This window comes from Octopus bimaculoides, chromosome 14 (assembly GCF_046866305.1).
Source record: "Octopus bimaculoides isolate indiv1 chromosome 14, ASM4686630v1, whole genome shotgun sequence".
NCBI classification, from domain to species: Eukaryota; Metazoa; Mollusca; class Cephalopoda; order Octopoda; family Octopodidae; genus Octopus; species Octopus bimaculoides.
In genome coordinates, this window is record NC_142941.1 from 14,334,154 (window position 1) to 14,356,653 (window position 22,500).

At 36.3% G+C, this 22,500-nt stretch overlaps 1 protein-coding gene across 4 annotated transcripts in view; it reads left to right on the top strand.

Annotated features, from left to right (window-relative positions):
• The window catches only part of LOC106880782 (protein slit), a 383,833-nt gene that overhangs the window by 323,952 nt on the left and 37,381 nt on the right, over positions 1-22,500 (top strand). For 2 of the 4 annotated variants that reach the window (XM_089362357.1, XM_089362360.1), the window contains exons 12-23: positions 3,927-3,998; positions 12,749-12,820; positions 13,471-13,542; positions 14,804-14,967; positions 15,769-15,919; positions 16,912-16,986; positions 18,217-18,288; positions 19,120-19,191; positions 19,747-19,818; positions 20,023-20,094; positions 21,313-21,476; positions 21,995-22,060. In XM_089362357.1, coding sequence (XP_089218483.1) covers positions 3,927-3,998; positions 12,749-12,820; positions 13,471-13,542; positions 14,804-14,967; positions 15,769-15,919; positions 16,912-16,986; positions 18,217-18,288; positions 19,120-19,191; positions 19,747-19,818; positions 20,023-20,094; positions 21,313-21,476; positions 21,995-22,060 — 1,124 coding nt within the window. The remainder of the gene's footprint in view (positions 1-3,926; positions 3,999-12,748; positions 12,821-13,470; positions 13,543-14,803; positions 14,968-15,768; positions 15,920-16,911; positions 16,987-18,216; positions 18,289-19,119; positions 19,192-19,746; positions 19,819-20,022; positions 20,095-21,312; positions 21,477-21,994; positions 22,061-22,500) is intronic. The other 2 variants (XM_089362359.1, XM_089362361.1) reach the window with 1 other exon arrangement.

The following is a 22,500-nucleotide window of genomic DNA, read 5'->3' on the forward strand; positions in this document are numbered from 1 at the left end:
TATGTCACACCTTGCAATCTTAGCATAAAGACGTCTGATGATGTGGTTCTGGCTTTTCAACTACAAAATGTAAAAACGACAGGATGGTCACGAATGGAATGCCTTTGATTATTAGTCTGCTATGATATAGCCGCAAGCCTAAGTTGGGGCATTTTTGCAGTTGCTCTCAGTTACACCCTGCCGTCTTAAATACAAAAAGAATATATTGGACAACATAGTTGTACAAAATTTGGAAAAAGATGGGATGGTCGCAGCTGGCATATCTTGACCTGATACAAAACAATAACAGCAAAACTGTGGAGCAACAAGCACTTATAACGAGAACTGTAACAGCCCCACCATCGTTGAGAAGGCTTACGTGGTTGATCGATCTGCCAGAAATAACAGTCGAATCTCTATCAGTAACAACTAAGTCTTTTCATATCATTATCTGTGCTGCGTACTGACCACACCCACAGACTATCCATAAAATCACACTCACAAACCACATCAGTCATCCATTTAAACAAACTGCACTTCAAGCTACATCAACAAACTACGCCCACAAACGGCTCACAAGCCACATCCACAAACAAGGCCAAAAAAATAAAACAACACCCACAAGCCACGCCCGCAGACCACACCAACAAACCACACTCACAAGTCATATTTGTAAATCACACCCACTTACCCCACCAATAAACAACGCCAACAAACATCACCCACAAGTCACACCCACAGACAACACCCACAATTCACACCCACAGACAACACCAACAAACATCACCCACAAGTCACACCCACAGACAACACCCACAATTCACACCCACAGACAACACCAATAAACATCACCCACAAGTCACACCCACAGACAACACCCACAATTCACACCCACAGACAACACCAACAAACATCACCCACAAGTCACACCCACAGACAACACCCACAATTCACACCCACAGACAACACCAACAAACATCACCCACAGACAACACCCACAGACAACACCCACAATTCACACCTACAAACAATACCAACATGACAATATCACATACACAACCCCACATACACACACAAACCACACCAACAAATTTCACCCTGAAACCACACCTACAAAATACACCCACAAACGACCCGCAATCCCCCACAAGCCACTCTCACAAACCACTCCAACAAACCACACTCTCAAAACCCAACCTATAAACCCCACCTACAAACCACACTCACAAACAGCACCTACTGAAATGAACTATATGAAATACTTCTTAGACATATCACGTGTACCTTCTGTTGCAGTTCCAAAAGACACAATTGGCAGAGCCATTAGAGTGTCAGATATAATTTGGCTCTCGATGTTGTAAGTTCAAATCCCGTGGAAGTCCACTTTGCCCTTTTTTTTTTCAGGGGTCAATAAATAAAGTACTAACCCACCAAGACTCTGGAATGGCGGAATTACTAAAATCTCGGTCAAGATGCCTTGTGGTACATGTTCCGGCTCTTCACGTTCTGTGTTCAAATTCTGCCTCGGGATTCGAATTCTGCTGATTACCAGGACTAGTCACCCAGCCAAGGGACCACATCTGAAGAATACAAGCTGCAAAGTATGATGAAGGACTACCTTCTGTCTGCTACAGTCAAGTGATGATACCGCCGCCACCACCGACAACGATAATAACGATGATGAGGAGGATGATTATAATGACGATGTTCTTGATGATGATGATGATGATGATGAAGATGATGACGTCGACGCTGGATAATGTGATCTAGAATCCCCTGCACATATACCGGCACTCTGTTGGTTACGATGCCAAGGGTTCCAGTTGACGCGATCAACGGAACAGCCTACTCGTAAAATTAACGTGCAAGTGGCTGAGCGCTCCACAGACACGAATACCTAGAGAGATTCTACGTTACACAGAATGTGACAAGGCTGACCCCTTTGAATTACAGGTACAACTCATTTTTGCCAGCCGAGTGGATTAGAGCAACGTGAAATAAAGTGTCTTGCTGAAGGTCACATCACGCCGATGGGAATCGAATTCACGACCTCACGATCCTAAGCCAAATACCCTAACAATTAAACCACGTGCCTTCATCCTGCACATATAAAAGAGACGGGACAACTGGAAATACCTTTGTTCATAGAACTGCTCCATCAGTGTTGATCAACGGAGGAACCTTTAGGTGATCTCTTGGTCTGTTAGAAATAGCAGCCAAATCTCCCTGGAACCATTATAGGAAAAGAAAAAAAGGAAAGTGACACGTCGGACAATACAATCTTAGATAACCGTAAAAGGATGTGACGGCAACCTTTGATCATAGTTCTGTCTGATAATGCCTAACTTGAGACTAAACAGCAGGCAACCAGAACAAAATACTAGCACCAAAATTAATAGTCGTAAGAGCGTAAGGATAAATACTTTGTGATGTTTGGTCCGAGTCTCTACGCTCTATGTTCAAATCAATACTGCCTTACACCCTTTCGGGGATTGATGAAATAAGTATCAGTTGAGCACAGGGATCGCTGTGATCAACTATCCCCCTGCCGCTAAAATTCAGGTCTTGTGTCTATTTTTAGAACGGTGAGCTGGCAGAATCGTTAGTACGCCTTGTAAAAAAATGCTTAGCGGCATTTCATCCGTCTTTACGTTATGAATTCAAATTCCGCTGACATCGACTTTTGCCTTTTAACCCTAACCCTAAACATGGTTTATGTAGATCGGTGGATCAGTCTTTGGATCATGCCAAGCTCTATTGGAACCGACTAATAACAATATCGATATCTACACAATTAGTTACAAAGAGAAAAACACAAAAGAAATACAATAATCAACAACAATGGTAATAATTTGCATGTGGTCTAAAAACTCATTAATGGATTCACATCCAAAAAATGCAATGTATGAAAAGACGTGGTCATCCTACATAGCCTCTTTCAGCTATCTATCCATCTTTCCATTCTCCCAGTCACCTCTATTTTCCTTCTCATCTGTCCATTCCCCCTTTCTTTTCCTTTAATCCGTCCACCCATCTGTTTTCTGTGATCCATCCATCCTTTTCTTTTCGTCCTTGCATCCACCCACCTTTTACTTTGGTCCATCTATCAATCATCCATTTATTCATCCTTTTCCATCCATTTTTCTTTTTTTTAATCCACCCATTTTCGTTTAATCCATCCCGCCTTCTCCCTTAATCTACCCATCTATTCTTTCCTTTAATCCACCCATCCATCCTTTTCTTTCAATCTATCCACCCATCCTTTTCCTTTAATCCATTCATCCATTCTTTAACTTTAATCCATCCATCCGTTCTTTTTCTTTAATCTATCCATCAGTCCTTTTTCTTTAATCCATCAATCCATCCTTTCCATTTAATCCATCCATCCTGCCTTTTCCTTTAATCCAGTTGTTCATCCACCCATTATTTTCCTTCGATTTATCTACCCCTCCTTATATTTTTCACCCATATACCCATCCATGTAGTTTTCTTCTTTCCCGGCATTCTTTTCCTTCTCAGCCCCTAAGGTGGCGAGCTGGCAGAATCGTTAGTACGCCGGACAAACTGCTTAGGGGCACTTCTTCTTGCTTTACGTTCTGCATTCAGTTTCCACTGCGGCCAACTTTGCCTTTCATCCTTTCAGGGTCGATAAAATAAAGTACCAGTTGAATACTGGGGGGTCGATATAATCGACTATCTCTCTCCCACTAAACTTTCAGGCCTTGTACCTATAATAGAATCTTTCAAGCCTTGTACCTATAATAGAATGTTTCGTACCCTATTACTTCCTCCTACCGTCGCTACCACTACTTTCCACAAGCCTCACCACACACACAAACACACATGTAAACACATACATATACAAACGTACACGCACATACAGTCTCATAACACACATGACAGTCGTGTGATCTGCCGTCGGTTATTTTGTTTTCTCTCTTATACAGGATTCTCTATGGAAACAAACTTGTTGATCTTCCACACGGCGTGTTCCGTGGTTTAACCTCATTACAATTACTGTGAGTATTCTATACAAGATTCACGTCCGTTTCTGGACGTTTCTCGCCGTTTCTGGTCGCTCTAGTCATTTTAACCCCGCCATTACTTCCTGGCTGTCCATAACAACATTTCCCTCCTCGCTAACCAACTGCTATCTGTATACTACTACTACTACTACTACTACTACTACAGATAATATTCATTTTAATTCTCCTACTACCACTTTTACTGCTAAATATCGCTGCTGTTTGCTGCTGCTCCTGTTGTCGCTGCTACTGCTGTTTTACTGTTGCTATCGTTGCCATTGCTGCTGCTGCTACTACTACTACTGTTACTACTACTATTACTATTATTACTATTACTACTAATATTTGTGGAGATACCACATTTCTTCTTTTCTTTGTCCTCTGCCTTCTTCGTCTAACTTCCTCTTCCTACTGCTAATACTATTACTACTAATATTTCCAAACATATCTCCACGTACGTGAATACGGCTTTATTTCATTGCATCAACCCATCTTCATTACTTTATTGCTTCCTTGTCATCATTTTGTGTCTTGCATTATTTTTATCTGATATTTTTTTACATTACATATACCACGATCTGAAGCAAAACATTTTTATCTACACCTGTTTCGATGACTCACGCTAAAACATTGTCGAGCAAATAAATAAATTATTATCAATTATTAGCCATTAAATTAATTTAGTTAAACGATTTACATTCAACTAAAATAAACTAACCAAATTAATTTAATAACTACAATCAAGAAATATATAATTATTGTTTGGTTGACAATGTTTTAGTGTGAGTCATTGAAACAGCTACAAAGAAAATGAAATTTTTCAAATATCAATAAGATCGTTTGTTTTCTATTCTTCCAAGTCTTCTAATCTCAACATTCGCTTTAGCTCTTGTTAAACTTTTATTGCTATTGGTTTGTAGTTTAATGATATGTTAAAGAACTGAACGCGCACTCGACCCAAAACGGACCTGATACATTAGGTTGACAAAAAATCGTTACTTTAAAGTGCTGCTACTGAATATCTCTCGTTGAGCGATTTAGGAACATCAATGTTTCTATTATATATATATATATATATGTATATATATATATATATATATATATATATATATATATATATATATATATATATATATATATATATATATATATATATATATAATAGAAACATTTTGTCCATGTTGTGTGTGATGATTTTTACGACTGAATGACTTCCCAAGTAGAAAAATAAGGGAAGGTAATTGGTTGTCGTTATTATTGTTGTTGCTGTGGGCAAGAGGGATAACTGTTCAGCTTTCGGAAGGAGAGAGGAATATATATGTACACATACACAAAAAAGCGAACAGCGAAAGCGAAACCGGTCGATATATTAAAAATTATATTAAAACTATGTAAAGTGTGTGTATTTTCCTTTTTTAATTTCTTATATATATATATATATATATATATATATATATATATATATATATATATATATATATATATATATATATATGTATATATATGTATGTATATATATGTATGTATATATATGTATGTATATATATATATATATATATATATATATATATATATATATATATATATATATATATATATATATATACATATATATATACGTATATATATATATATATACATATATATATACATATATATATACATATATATATATATACATACATATATATATACATATATATATACATATATATATATATACATATATATATATATATATATATATATATATATATATATATATATATATATATATGTAAATACATATATATATGGAATTTACTCACAAGGTATTGGAATCTTATATGTATACCATCCTGCCTAAATAATGGATCTATAAATGCAATATCCTTGCATATCTCACATTTATTTTCATTCCTCCACTTCATTCTCTATTTCGTATCTTATCTAAATTAACTATTGCTTAACCATTCTCTCACGCCGCCTCCGATGAAGGGATATAATAAATATTCTGGAAACAACTGTAAGACCTTCTATTTATAAATGTTCTAAAATCTTCACAGCCTTGGTTTTTTATCTCATTCTGAAAAAAATTTTTCTTTTTTAATACATATACACATTCTGATATATGACCTACGTTGGACTCCTTATTCGCATAATCACCGAACCTGGAGCTTAACTATGGTCTATCCATAGCACTTACTCAACATTACCTGACACCTTTGGGTCTTATTGACACCATTACCTCCCATAACCTCTATATACATACATAAATGTTCCAGTTGATCCGATCAACGGAACTGCCTGCTCATGAAATTAACGTGCAAGTGGCTGAGCACTCCACAGACACGTGTACCCTTAACGTAGTTCTCGGGGATATTCAGCGTGGCACAGTGTGACAAGGCTGACCCTTTGAATTTCAGGCACAACAGAAACAGGAAGTAAGAGTGAGAGAAAGTTGTAGTGAGAGAGTAGAGCAGGGTTCGCCACCATCCCCTGCCGGAGCTTCGTGGAGCTTCAGGTGTTTTCGCGCAATAAACACTCACAACGCCCGGTCTGGGAATCGAAACCGTGATCCTATGACCGCGAGTCCGCTGCCCAAACCACTGGGCCATTACGCCTCCACACTGGTAAGCACAGATGTCGTTGTCAATGAGAAAAGCTACTCAACAGAAACTATTAAACGATGTATGTATTTCTACTTCTATGATAAGATTGACACTGGCATCAACCGTTTACGGTTCATGAAAGTTTGGTAAAAAAAAAAAAAAGAAAAGAAAAAAGAAGAGTATGAACGACACCTTCACTGTTATTATCACTATCATCATTCTATTCATCTGCTGGTTTTGTTACGAATGACTACATACCACGATATCTATGTGCATATATATATGTGAGTGGGGGGATGTATGTATATATATATATATATATATATATATATATATATATATATATATATATATATATATAAAAGAGTGGACTCCTATATGCTAGAAATAGATTCCGAATCATCTAACTGAGAAGAATATTTTCTCAGTAATAATTCAACGACATAACAGACTGTAAGAGGGCAAGACAAATGAAAAAATACTAAATAAAAAACGATTAACCTACGTACCATGATTTCACCTGTTAAAATTTACATAAGTAAATATCTGCAAGATCATCAGCGTAGTCTGTCGATTTATAAAATATAATTTCCAGAACTAGACACAAGACGTCCACCCCCACTCACATATATATATATATACATATATATATATATATATATATATATATACATATATATATATACACGTATATATATGTATATGTACGTATATATATATATATATGTATATGTACGTATATATATATATATATATATATATATATATATATATATATATATATATATATATATATATATATATATACGTACATATACGTACACATATATATACATATATATATATATATATATATATATATATATATATATATATATATATATATATATATCACTGTATCAACCAGACTATCAGATATTGTTATACACCGCTGGTCACAATGCGCTTCTTCGCATTGTTTTATCACTCAAAAAATGTCGCCCCCCCCCCCCACTGGCTAAGCGGGCAAGTCACACGCACACATGCATACACATATACACGCATGCACGCACGCACGCACAGACACACATATGAGAAAGATTTTTCTAAATTAAAAATTATTAATTATATTAAAAAATTATTGTCGGTTTGTTATTTTTTTTTTTTAGACTTCTTTGTATAATTGATAATTTTTAATTTAAGGAAATCTTTTTCAAGTATTGTGACTACATCAAGAAATTTTTCTTAAAAATTTTTCAGATATCATCATCATTTAACATCCACTTTTCCTTGTTTATATAGGGTCAGAAGGAATTTGTTGAGGTAGATTTTCTATAGCCGGGTGCCCTTCCTGTCATCATGTATATACATACATATATATATATATATATATATATATATATATATATATATATATATATATATATATGTATATACATGATGACAGGAAGGGCACCCGGCTATAGAAAATCTACCTCAACAAATATATATATATATATATATATATATATATATATATATATATATATATATATATATATATACATATATATATACATATATATATATATCTATCGTCGACGTTGTTGTCGGTGTTAACACGTATATGTATAGTAGATATGCAGCTAGTTGTTGAGCCTCCTCATTCTGATGGTTGCAAAGGACGCCGGTGCCCGAAGTGGCTGTTCAAGCCGAAGGTGACACAGAAGAGCCGGGGGTCATTCACCACAGGGGTGGGGACCCGGTGGGAGACGAGAAAATGCGAGACGTCGCTTTTGCATCCTCGACGTCTGATCTCTGCTTCCCGACGTCTGTTATTTTCCATCAAGTCTGTCTCCCTCGATGATGACATGCTGCCACTTTGACCCAGATGTTTGGGACAATGGAGCAGCGGAGGAGAGAGGCCTTGAGTTGGTCTCGAAAACAAAATTTGAGGGCTCTGCGTGGTCTGGTGCATGAGCTCCCACTCCCCACCCCACCGCCGCAAGGAGTAGTTGATGGGGGGTGAAATTAGTTTTAATGCAAGCAGAGAACGAAGAGGTCAGAAAGATCGCCTTACATCGGACTTGGTTAAAATATTTACGAAGCCCCTATTCACAATAATTCAATAAGCAACCAGAGTCCTAGTCAACATGTTGCCAGTCGTCTATGAGTCATTTATCAGAGGTTACAGATTAAAATTGGTTTCTATGACGTGGGAAGGAGACCAAAATCCTGACGTCTTTAGCAAAGAGTTAAAATGAACATCGGTGATGCTTCGCTCCATGCAGAAACTACAGAAGCTACTCAGAAGTATTGCATATTCTTCATCTTAATTCATTGCAGTGTCTCAGTGTCACAAGCATTTAATCCCTTAGTCTGAGTGGTACAGAGGGGATTGGATTAGTCTTCGCTTGCGAAAGGGTTCCATCTGCGTCTTCGTGCCAACCATGGCCACCCTGAGCTGATTTCAGCTGCCATGTCTATCTCCTTGGTGAATCGTAACAAGGGGAGGTTATTGAAAAGGTGTCGATAGTTTTAAAAACTCCGAGAAGTACATGGTTTAGAACGGTGGTTTTCAACCAGGGTCCATATGACCCCAGGAGGGGATCCATATACAATTTTGCGGGTCCACGCAAGCAAAATAGTAAATTAAGGAACCACTGTAGTATATTAAGAGTCCGTGAACAACTTTTTTCTTTAGACGTATTATTTATTACAAGAAACAGCTCGGTTTCTTTCTCTAACGGTTTATATAATCCAAACTACACAAGTGAATGTGTATAAAGCAATATGGGAATCTTGAAAAGAAGTACCTATAAAATAAGTTTTAAAATTTTGAGTGCTGATAGGGGTCCACCAGAGTGAAATAGTAATCAAAGTGGTCCATAAGTAAAAAAAAAATGGTTGAGAACCACTGGTCTAGTATATATATTCGTCTGTCAGCCTTGTAGACTAGTCACAGGATCAACTTCATAAGCCTCAGCTAGGATAAACAGCCTCTAGGCGTTTGGATGTCCTCAGTAGAGAATACTTCGTAACAAGTATCCAGTCGGGTTTCCGACACGGGGATTACCTTTCGCACTCCCCTACCTTCTATCTCTCTCTCTCTCTCTCTCTCTCTCCTTCTTTCTCTCTCTCTCCTTCTTTCTCTCTCTCTCCTTCTCTCTCTCTCTTTCTCCTTCTCTCTCTCTCTCTCTCTCTCTCTCTCTCTCTTTTTTTCTCTCTATCTCTATCTCTCTATCTCTCTATTTCTCTCTCTCTCTCACACACACACACCAACCACAAAAGCCCTGGGATGAGGTCCTGATGCCGCCATTCATCCACTGACTAAAAACCGAAGGCTAAACTATGAATGGCAAAATCGGTTAAGTGTCAGACAAAATTCATTATCCAGGGTGTCCACAAGGTCTGGGGTACATGGAGTAAATGAAATCATAACATAAACAATTATATATAAGAAATAATAATTTCTTAAAGCATGTGTCAATCCCCATGTACCCAGACTTTGTGGACACCCTGTAGAATTTAGCCATGTCGTTTCTCCGTTTTCGACTTCGAATTTCGCTGGGGTTCGATTTACATAAGTACCAGTCAATTTATAATATTACAATACCCGACCACCACTACCCAACAACCACCTCAAGAATGTATTAGAAATTCTTACTACTACTACTACTACTGTTACTAATACTACTTCCACTAATAATCTTGTTACTACTACTACTACTACTATTGCTGTAATAATTATGGTTGCTATTAATGTTATTACTACTACTACTACTGTTACTGCTGCTGCTGCTGCTACTGCTGCCGCCGCCGTTGCTACCGTTGTTATTGTTGTTGTTGTTATTGTCGTTGTTATATTGCCAGCATATGTTCACCTTGCTGCTGCTGCTGCTGTTGTTGTTGTTGTTGTTATTGTTGTTGTTTACGTCGTCGTCGTTGTCTTTGTAAAATAATTTCCACAACTCTTTTCAAAATTTCATGGCGCTTCCTCATTATTGTCCCGCATTATAATGACCTTTCTTGAATTTTTTGTTTTGTTCTTTTGTCTATTTTTTTAGAAGATGGTGGGGGTATTTTTCTCTCTCTCTCTCTCTCTCTTTTTGAAATTTGTTAAAATCTCTCTAAGGAGATTGTTTGTATTTGTTTGTTTTTTTTGTCATGGCGTAGCTAAAGTATGTGGACCCAAGCAACTCAATTCAGTTTGCTGTCCCATCCAAGCATATACAGGCTTATAACAACAGACCCAAAAGCGCCACGCCCTACTTCCCACCCATAAAAAAAAAACATCCTACAGGCGGACCACCTCTTCAGAACTCCCTAACCCCCAGTTCACCCCCACCCAGGTGCGCTACTGAGTCACAGATTGTAAGTTAGAGAGAGAAAAAGAGAGACGCAGGAGAGAACATGGGTGGGGACATAATTACAGAAGTAATAGGACGAGAGAATGATAGTTTTGGCTAATAGAGTCAGAGGGTTCCATGCCAAACAGGAGGAGAAGTGGTAGTCTCAATCAGGTAAGTGAACTTTAGTCATTCAGATCTCTGTCCTCTTCATTTCCTCACATCCTTTACCGCACACACACACACACACACACACACACACACTGCGTTAGACAAAAGGCTTTGGAGCATTATTCCGGCTCTTCAGGTTCCGTGTTCAAATTCCACTGAGATCAACTTTATCTTTCTGTTGTGTCGACGCCCCCAAGCGAAGAAGTAGGATCGCCCAAGAGACATATAAATAGAGGTAGTCTGACCGTGGTAGAGGAGTTCAGTGACCGTTGAGTAGCCGTCGTGTAGCGGTTGAGTAGAGATCATCCGAAGGTGCTAGATAGCAGTAGCTTGAGACATAACACTTTCATACTTTCAGAATGAAAGTGGGTGGCGCGTGACTTAGTGGTTAGGATGTTAGACTAATGAAAGTAAGATTGTGGTTTCGATTCCTGGAGCAGGCGCTGAGTTCGCATTCTGAGTTCAAATACTACTGAAGTCAGCTTTACTTTTCATCCTTTTGGAATGAAATGAAGGTGCGTGACTTCGTGGTTGGACTCAAGGTCGTAAGATTATAGTTTCGATTCCTGTAGCAGGTAATACGTTCATGTTCTGAGTTCAAATGCTACTGGGTCGACTTTACATTTCCTCCTTTCAGAATGAAAGTGGAGGCGTGTGGCTTAATGCTTGGGATGTTAGACTCATTATCGTAAGATTGTGGTTTCGGTTCCTGGACTGGGCAACACATTATGTTCTTGAGCAAAACACTCTATTTCACGTTGCTCCAGTCTACTCAGTTGGCTGTGTGGAAAGTAGCTTGCTTACGGACCACATGGTTCCGGGTTCAGTCCCACTGCGTGGCACCTTGGGCAAGTGTCTTCTACTATAGCCTTGGGCCGACCAAAGCCTTGTGAGTGGATTTGGTAGATGGAAACTGAAAGAAGCCCGTCGTATATATGTATATATATGTATGTGTGTTTGTGTGTCTGTGTTTGTGTCCCCCCCCCCACATCGCTTGACAACCGATGGTGGTGTGTTTACGTCCCCGCAAGCTAGCGGTTCGGCAAAAGAGATCGATGGAATAAGTACTAGGCTTACAAAGAATAAGTCCTGGGGTCGATTTGCTCGACTAAAGGCGGTGCTCCAGCATAGCCGCAGTCAAATAAAGAATCTTCATCCAGCAATGTGGTGTTGAGCACTCATTTTCATTGTTTGATATCTCAGTATATGTATGAACATACGTGTCTATGATCTTGTAATTTAACGGTTCTGCAAAAGAGATCAATAGAATGAGTACCAGGCTTAAGAACGAAGTCCTGGGGTTGATTCCTTCGACTACAAATTCAAAGTGGTGCCCCAGCATGGCCGCAGTCTAATGACTGAAACAAATAAAAGATAAAGGATAAAAGATATGGTAAATGTTTGTTTTTATGTTCAGTTATAATAAAAACAATTCTACATTGATCTGACGGGTTACTCTCTGACGGGAGGAGGAGGAGGAGGAAATTGAAAGAGTGACAGAGATTATCATATGTTGTGTTTCAATCGATCAAAAATATTGATGACCAATCAATGTGCATATAATAGTAAACATTGATGCCAACAAGTTTTTTTCAATGTTTAACCACAAATAAGCGTCATCTCTCTTTTCTTTTCTTTCTTTTTTTTTTTCCTTTTTCTATCCATCTCTTCACAGGTTACTCAATGCTAATAAAATAAATTGCATTCGAGAAGACACCTTTGTTGATCTTGGGAATCTCAATTTACTGTGAGTATCTTATGAATATTTATAAAGATGTGTGTATATGTCATCATCGTCGTCATCATCATCAACATCATCATCGTCGTCGTCGTCGTCGTCGTCGTCATCATAATCATCATCATCATCGTCGTCGTCATCTCACCATCATTGGCATCATCATTTAACGTCCACTTTTCCATGGTTGCATGCTCCTGTTTAAGATAGATGTTTCTACTGCAGGATGCACTCCTCGTCTCAGCCGCAACTGCACCTGTTTGATACGTAAAACATGAACAATAAGTAACTTTATGCCAGTCTGATTTTATGGCTGCACATGTATTAGCGGCATTAATGGACACGTCACACACCACCCCCATGAGAATTTGCTTTACCAAAGAAACATGTAGGTCTTTAGTGTAAATGGGAAGAGAAGAAGAATGGGAAGAGAAGAAGAATGGGAAGAGAAGAAGAATGGGAAGAGAAGAAGAATGGGAAGAGAAGAAGAATGGGAAGAGAAGAAGAATGGGAAGAGAAGAAGAATGGGAAGAGAAGAAGAATGGGAAGAGAAGAAGAATGGGAAGAGAAGAATGGGAGAAAAAAAGGTTGCTGATGAGAGGGAACTGGTTTGGTTTTTCCATTGTTAGTGTTTTTCTTTACAATGACTCGTTGTATTTCAGATCTCTCTATGACAACAAGATTGAAAGTCTTTCCAATGGAACATTCTTGCCATTGAAGAATATACAAACTCTGTAAGTTGCATCTTTGTATTTTTATAGAATTTCTTTTACCCTTTCATAACTAAATATTTTTACACATAGAAATCGTTTTTAATGGTGTGAACTGTATATAAGAGTATTTTTATAGAATTTCTTCTACCCTTTCATAACTAAATATTTTTACACATAGAAATCGTTTTTAATGATGTGAACTGTATATAAGGGTATTATTATAGAATTTCTTCTACCCTTTCATAACTAAATATTTTTACACATAGGAATCGTTTTTAATGGTGTGAAGTCAAAGTAGATGAAGCTGTATATAAGAGTGAAAATATTTGGCTAAAAAACCCCTTGAATGGAAATGGTCAGAGGTTGCCCTAGGTGGTTGAACCTATATCATTTGTGTTATGTTTATAGAAGTTGCGGGTTCAAGTCTCACGGACAGCTTTTGACATATTATTCCTCCCAGGGTCTTTTTTATTAAGCCAATATATACACACTATTATTTAAAGCTTTATCTAAGTGGATAAGCTGGAAGGATTGTTACTACACTGGACAAAATGCTTATCGGCATCTCTTCTGGCTTTATGTTCTGAGTTCAAATTCTGCTACGGTTGACATTACCTTTCATCGTTTTGGAGTCAATGAAATAAGAGGAAATATCCTCTTGGGGTTAAAAAAAAATTAGTAGAGTTCTCTCAAACAGACAGTCATGTTAAAGTGGCTACAAATATTACTTGTCAGTACAACTACTGCGTTGATCTCTCAAGTGAAATTTTAGAACTACCATTTTTGCTTACATATATATATATATTAGTTGGAATTTACAAAAAAGAAAACAAAAGACGAAGACAGGTGTGTAAACAACAAACAGGTGTATTAATTTAACGTTCGGGAAGGTGAGAATGTCTTTTACGTTTCGAGCCTACGCTCTTCAACAGAATGGAGCATGAGGAAATAAAAAGAGAGAATAAAAAAAGCTTTAGTGGCTAGCGGTCAATCATGGCGATATATATATATATATATATATATATATATATATATATATATATATATATATATATTATATACGTATATGTATATGAATATGAATATGAATATGTGTATGTGTGTGTGGGTGTGTGAGAGAGAGAGAGTGAGAGAGACAGACAGACAGACAGACAGACAAACAGACAGATAGATAGAGAGGTGTAAATATGTATTATTCTGTTCTTATTTCTTCTCTATTCTTCTCTCTCGCTTTTTAAACTAAATATCATTACACCACCATTAACCATTGCTAATCTCTCAGGCATCTAGCTCGCAATCCATTCATCTGTGACTGCAATCTGCGCTGGCTGTCTGAATATCTGCACAACTATCCAGTGGAGACTAGTGGTGCTCGCTGTGAGAGCCCACGCCGCATGCGCAGGAAGAAGATAGGCAATATCAGAGGAAGCAAGTTCAAGTGCAAAGGTCGGTAGTCTCTGATTTTCTCTTTCCTTTATTTGTTTCATTTGCTTCTTTTTAAACAGTTCGAGGTTTACTGCTTCGTTTTTAACTTTTATTACATTCAGTCACTGTGGCCATGCTGAGGCACCCACCGCCTTCGAGGGTTAACTCAAACAAATTGACCCACATATTCATTTTATAAAGGTTACTGCTTATTCTATTGGTTCTCTTAGGCTAAACTGCTGACAGACATGAACTGACCAACACTAGTTTTCAAGCTGTGGAGTGACAAACACAAACACAAAGTTTCACGTGCACAAACACACACACATTAATAGTTAGTGAATGCCACCTATTAATCCCCTCCATTTTCTTATTGCTATATATATATATATATATATATATATATATATATATATATATATATATATATATACAAATAAGAGGAATGACCACTAGGTAGATTCCTAATATGCTAGAGGAAGACCACATATGGTCTGACCACTAAGAAAAATTGTTCTCAAGAATAATTTTTCTTAGTGGTCAATTTTTATGTCAGAACGTAAAGCGAGCAAGACAAATGAAAAGATACAAAATTTGGTGATATACATAAATATATATATATATATATATATATATATATATATATATATATATATATATATATATATATAGTTTGAACATAAGAATACTTGTGCCAGGTATGGCCAGTTTAAATGCTAAAGGGTTAAAAGTGGTGCACCAGCCTGGATGCAGTCCAATGACTCAGATAAATCAGAGAATAACAGTTTAACCCATTATTATAAATAAATATATTTATTGCAGGATCCGAGCAACAACGTACAAGGAATGCTGGGATATGTGCAGTAGTCTCCCAGTGTCCCTCTGACTGTGATTGCACAGGAACTACAGTCGATTGCTCAGGTCGCAGATTAAACAAACTTCCTGATACTTTTCCAGACTATACAACACATCTGTGAGTAATCATTCTATTTTATGTATGTCTGTATGTGTAACATCGTCATTTTAAAGTCCACTTTCTTTCTTGTGCTTTCATCAGATGAAATTTGTTGGGAAAGATTTTCTACAGAGTGGAGGCTTTCCCTGTCACCAACCCTCACCTGTTTCCAAGGGAGGTAATGTTTCTCCATAGCCAGACGTGCTTTTTCACGGTAGATTGGAAATGAAAACAAGCATCATTGAGAAAACCATATCTGGCCATGTGGAAATATCTTTACTTGAAAACAGCTAAGAGTTGGCAACAGGAAAGGCATCCAAAGATAAAATAACCTGCCTTAACAATATTTCATGTGACTCCCATGCAAGCAAGAAATAGATAGATCATAAACAATGATGATGATAATGTGTGTGTGTGTGTGTGTGTGTGCATAAATGTATGCGTGTGTATATTTGTGTGTATATGTGTGTGTGTACATATATATCATCATCATCATCATCATCATCATCATCATCATCATCATCATCATCATCATCATCATCATTTAACGTCCGTTTTCCATGCTAGCATGGGTTGGACGATTCGACTGAGGACTGGCGAACCAAAAGACTGCACCAGGTTCCAGTCAGAGAGTGTAGTGGGTGGCTTTTACGTGCCACCGGCACGAAGGCCAGTCAGGAGGTATTGGCAACGGCCGCGCTCAAAATGGTGTTTTTTACGTGCCACCTGCACAGGAGCCAGTCCAGCGGCACTGGCAACAACCTTGCTCGAATGTTTTTTCATGTGCCACCGGCACATATATATATACATACACACATGCATATGTATATATCATGTGTATATATACGTATGTGTATATATACATATACATGTGTGTGTGTGTGTGTGTGTGTGTGTGTGTGTGTGTGTGTGTGTGTGTGTGTGTGTGTGTGTGTGTGTGTGTGTGTGTGTAGGTATATGTTTGTATATTATATTGTATTGTATTATATTATATCATATTTTGTCTTTAGAAACTTTGCTGACAATGAAATTACAAGGATTGAAACCACAAGTATTCTGAGACGTTTGCCAAGCCTAGAAATCTTGTAAGTAAAATTCTTAAAAGCTTTCTACAAAACGCATGTGTGCGTGCGTGTGTGTGTGTGTGTGTATGTGTGTGTGTGTGTGTGTGTGTGTGTGTGTGTGTGTGTGTGTCAGAGTTTGCAGACAGTCTGCTTGCATATGTATTTCTGAATATACATACATACATACATACACCTGTATGAATACATATATATGTGTGTGTTCCTATGTATATATGTATGTATGATATATACATATGTATGTACACATTTATTTAAGTACATATGTATGTATGTGTGTTATACATGTACATATGTATTTATATATGCATTCACATATGTATGCATGTTATGTGTGTATATATGTATATGTGTGTTTGTGTGTGTATTTATATGCATACATATATATATGTGTGTGTCTGTGTATATATATATATGTGTGTGTATGTGTGTATACATATATATATATACATATATATACATATATATATATATATATATATATATATATATATATATATATATATATATATATATATATATATATATATATATATTCATTGATTTTGCCTTCCCATTTAACACATGCTCATGTGTACACAAATATGTAGTCTCACACATACACACACCTACACATGCATATACACGTATATTTTTTCTCTCCTATTCAACACACCACTATCACACAACCATGCAAACACATACACACATACGCACATACACACATACACACACACACAAAGTACAGTTATGCTATTTCTCCTCTTCTGTCTATATACATGCATACACACATACACACACACACACACACACACACACACACACACACACACACACATTCATACGTACATACAGACACACACTCACATTCATACACACGTGTACACATAAATACGTATATACATAACATACATACATAACATATATACAAAAATACAAGCATACATACATAACATACCTACATGCATACATACATATATACATGCATACACACATACATAACATACATACTTAACACACATGCATACATACATACATACATACATACATGCATATACATGCATATACATGCATACATAAATACATACATGCTTGCATACATACATACATGCATAAATACATAACACGCATACATATATACATACATACATACAAGCATACATACATAACACACATATATACATACATACATACAGCTCCCTTGAAACATACATATCCACTCTTTTCTAATTGTTCCAATCTGTTTACGAACAGGGACCTCAAGAATAACAAAATCACCCATATTGAGGATAATGCTTTCAGCAACCTCAATAATCTCCAGGAACTGTGAGTACTTTTTACCAACCATTTCCTTCTTTAGTTTACCTGTTTTGCTTCTTTTTCTTTTCTTTTTTTTTCTTTTTTTATATATATATATATATACTATTGCTTTTTTGCCACCAAGATTTTCTGGAGCTAAGCTAAAACACACCACAGAAATACACATATACACACATACACAATGAAATTCCTTTATCACAACTTCAGTTTTACACTGCTGCAATCACAAGCGTTTACATGCCTGACGAGTGTGATAGCATGAAACTCAAATTGCGAGGTGGTATTTTACTTTCCATTCTATTATGTGCATGTATATATGTATAGAAACACTCATTTATATATAGAGAGAACTGTTAATCCTGTCTCTACTCATCACACGAACTTCTGGACTCTCTACCTTTTTTCATTCTGGACTTATTTATTCTGGACTTTTTTATTCTGAACTTTGCACTCTCCGGCTGCACCCCTCCTGCCTACGGATTACACTGTACCTATCTATCTATCTATCTATCTATCTATCTATCTATCTATCTATCTATCTATCTATCTATCTATCTATCTATCTATCTATCTATCTTTAGCCTGAATATTAGATAACTGCACAGTTATCTATACACCTTTCAGAGATGGCAAGTATGGAAAAAGTCTCTGTATTTTTTTTCCATACCTGCCATCTCTGAAGATCACATAGTGTAACCTAATTATGCTGTTATCTAATATCTGGTTACCTACAACCCAATGCAAAACTGACTAGTTAGACCAGTTGAAATGGATCTGTAATATTGTATGTATATATCTATGTGCATGTATATAATGTAATACTTTTATATTTCATAGTATTCTCACGGCCAACAAACTGACCAAGGTTAGTGTAGCTACCTTCAAAGGATTGACAAATTTAAGGATACTGTAAGTATGATTATTAAACATATATACATATTTACGTGTATATATATATATATATATATATATATATATATATATATATATATATATATATATATATATATATATATATATAACAATATATATATATATATATATATATATATATATATATATATAACAATTTAGCTAGGTGTAAGAATAACCTAAGGGATATTAAATATCCAAAGAATTTACTGGTTTATATTGCGATGTGTCATTTGTTTGTATGAAATATTTAAATTGAATTGAATTTATATTTGTTCGATTTATTGTTTTGTTTTCCATTTCTTATATATATATATATAAACCATTCTTGTATTTGGTTTACAAGGTTTTTGATGTTAACTAAAACTAAATCCAATTACTGATTTTTGATGTGAACTAAAGCTAAATCCAATTACTGATTATTATATCAGCATTTCATTATAATTAATTATAATTAATTATAATAAATTATTATAATAATTATGTATTTTTCCACCTGCCACTATTTTTTGCATCTCCCTCATTCTCTCTTGTTTTTTTCTTTTTCATTAGGAATTTACCATTCAACAGAATTGGCTGTGTCAGTAATGATACCTTCAACTCACTCACAAACCTTCGGTTCTTGTAAGTTTTGCTTTCAATTTCATGGTGTGTTTTTTTAGTTTGCGCATATTGTGTGTGTGTGTGTGTGTGTGTGTGTGTGTGTGTGTGTGTGTGTGTGTGTGTGTGTGTGTGTGTGTGTGTGTGTGTGTGCGTGCGTTCAATAGAAATTATCTATTGTCTGTATTCTCTTTCTTTAAAATGTTCTTTTATTCTTCTTTTCATTAGATCCCTCTTTGACAATGAGATCCGCTGTATAATGGAGGGATCCTTCAGCAAGTTACACTACATGTCAACATTGTAAGTATTGATTGTTCAATTCATTGGTAGAATTCCATAAAATGGATGCCCATCACAACATTTACTTTCATGTAATTGTGATAGAGTTATACCTCCTTTACACACTAACCAAAATTCTCTCTCTCTCTTTCTCTCTCTCTCTCTCTCTCTCTTTCTCTTCCTTACTCTCCCTCTCACTTTTTTCTCTCCCCCACTTTCTTTTCTCTCTCTCTCTCTCTCTCTCTCTCTCTCTCTGTCAATTTGACAGAGGGAGTGAACTATGTACAGAACATACATTTAATCATCATCATCATCTTTTAATGTCAGTTGTCCATGCTGGCATGAGTTGAGCATAAGTTTACCAGGGCTGGTAAACTGAGGGACTGCACCAGACTCCAGTCTGATTCAGCACGGTTTCTACAGCTAGATGTCCTTCCTAATGTCAACCACTCCAAGAGTGTAATGGGTGCTTTTACCTGACTACAATTTACTTGGTTTGAAGGGTCTTCTACCAAGCACAGCATATTGCCACTACAAACAGTTCATCTGTGGATTATTCAGCAAGAAATTGTAGAATTGTCTGTCTCAGACTCAAGAAACTACCAAGAATAACATTTTGAAGACCTCATTGTTTGGCTTAGTTCATTGTTTGTAGAATTCTTAACTTCCAGTACATGAGTAGTAAGGAATGCTCAATTCACAACATTGATGGCTCAAATTTATATGAGACGACCACTATCAGCAAAACTATTTTCATTCAGTTGTGTCTGGGGAGAGTCATTTTCTTTTTGTGCCTTATAATTTAATAGACTCACTGGTAAAATTTCCACTTATTTCTTATTTTTATTTTCCTAAAATTTTCGTTGCGTCTTGCAACCTTTTCTTGAAAAAGTCTTAAAAAGTCTTGGAAAAGGTTGCAAGACGCAACAAAAATTTTAGGAAAATAAAAATAAGAAATAAGTGGAAATTTTACCAGTGAGTGTGCTAAATAATAAGGCACAAAAAGAAAATGACTCTCCCCAGACACAACAGAATATACTTCAACACACAAACTCACATAAAGAATCTTGCAAACCAAATCCAAAAACGAAATATTTTCATTCAAATACAGGTAGTAGTTTTAGTGGTATACCTTTTTATTTCCATTTTACTCAGGACTGACCTTCCAGATTCATTTATATTTTCGATTCCCATTTATTTCATGCTTTCCTCATTTCTTTTACTTTGACCATTTTCTAGGAATTTAATGTCCAATCCATTCAACTGCAACTGTCACTTGGCATGGCTGCCATTGTGGCTAAAAAGCAAGAACTTCGTAACTGGACACTTAACATGCCTGACACCTCACAATCTTAAAGATGCACCCATCATTAGTCATAAGGCATCGGACTTCGTCTGTGAAGGTAAGGGACCATAAAAACCTAACTGGTTCGTTTGTAATAACTGATTCCCAATCCTCATCCATTTTGGTTAATATATCATCAACAATCATCATCATCATCATCATCATTGTCGTCGTCGTCATCATCATCATTTAATATCTGTCTTACATGCTGAGCTGCATCAGGCTTTATAGTCTGCTTTGGCTTGGTTTCTACAGTTAGATGCTCGGATCCTTCTGATTTGGAGGGCACCATTTTTTATTCATGTTTTATATAGTGTGTTTTCTACCGAAACACTTTCAAACTTCGTATACTTGTATATTTTGTGTTATAGAACAGATAAAAAAATGTTGTATTCGAAGTTATTTCATATAAAAAAAAACAAATTGTCGTATTTCGGTGATTTCAACCAATCACTGACGTCTATTGAGGTGAAAACAATTACTGCTATGGATTGTCAACAAAACGTTGTGGTGGTGTAATGGGATCTATCTATTTATCCCTTTCTCATCTATACTTATTGTTTATTGTCTTTGCAGCAAATCTAAATGTTGAGATGGGATGCAATGTTGCAAAACCAACCTGTTGTCCATCTGCTGCTATGGGTAAGTTTTTATTGCAATCATTTTTGTTTTTTGTATGAAACTAATGATGCTGACTGGTGATCCATCACCTTCCTCTCCTCCTCATCAAATACACACAGAAATACTCACATTACTTGCTTGACCTTCATACTGGTAAAAAAGGATAAACATTCTTCTGTTGTACATCCACTTATGCTAAGAATGAATTTGATCAGATAAAATACTTGAATAGTCTTGACAATTAATTCTGCCATAAAGGGAAACCATTGGTCTGACAGATTTCCAAGATATTGCCCCACCAGATCATCGCAGATCCTCCTCCATGTTTAAAAGTTGGAAGAAGGCAGTTTTGATCAAATGCTTCTTTTGGCTGTCTCCACAACAAGACAAATAACACAAAGAACGATCCTTCATCAGTTGTCGGATGTTTTTCTAATCCATATTTCGAACATTTCACAACA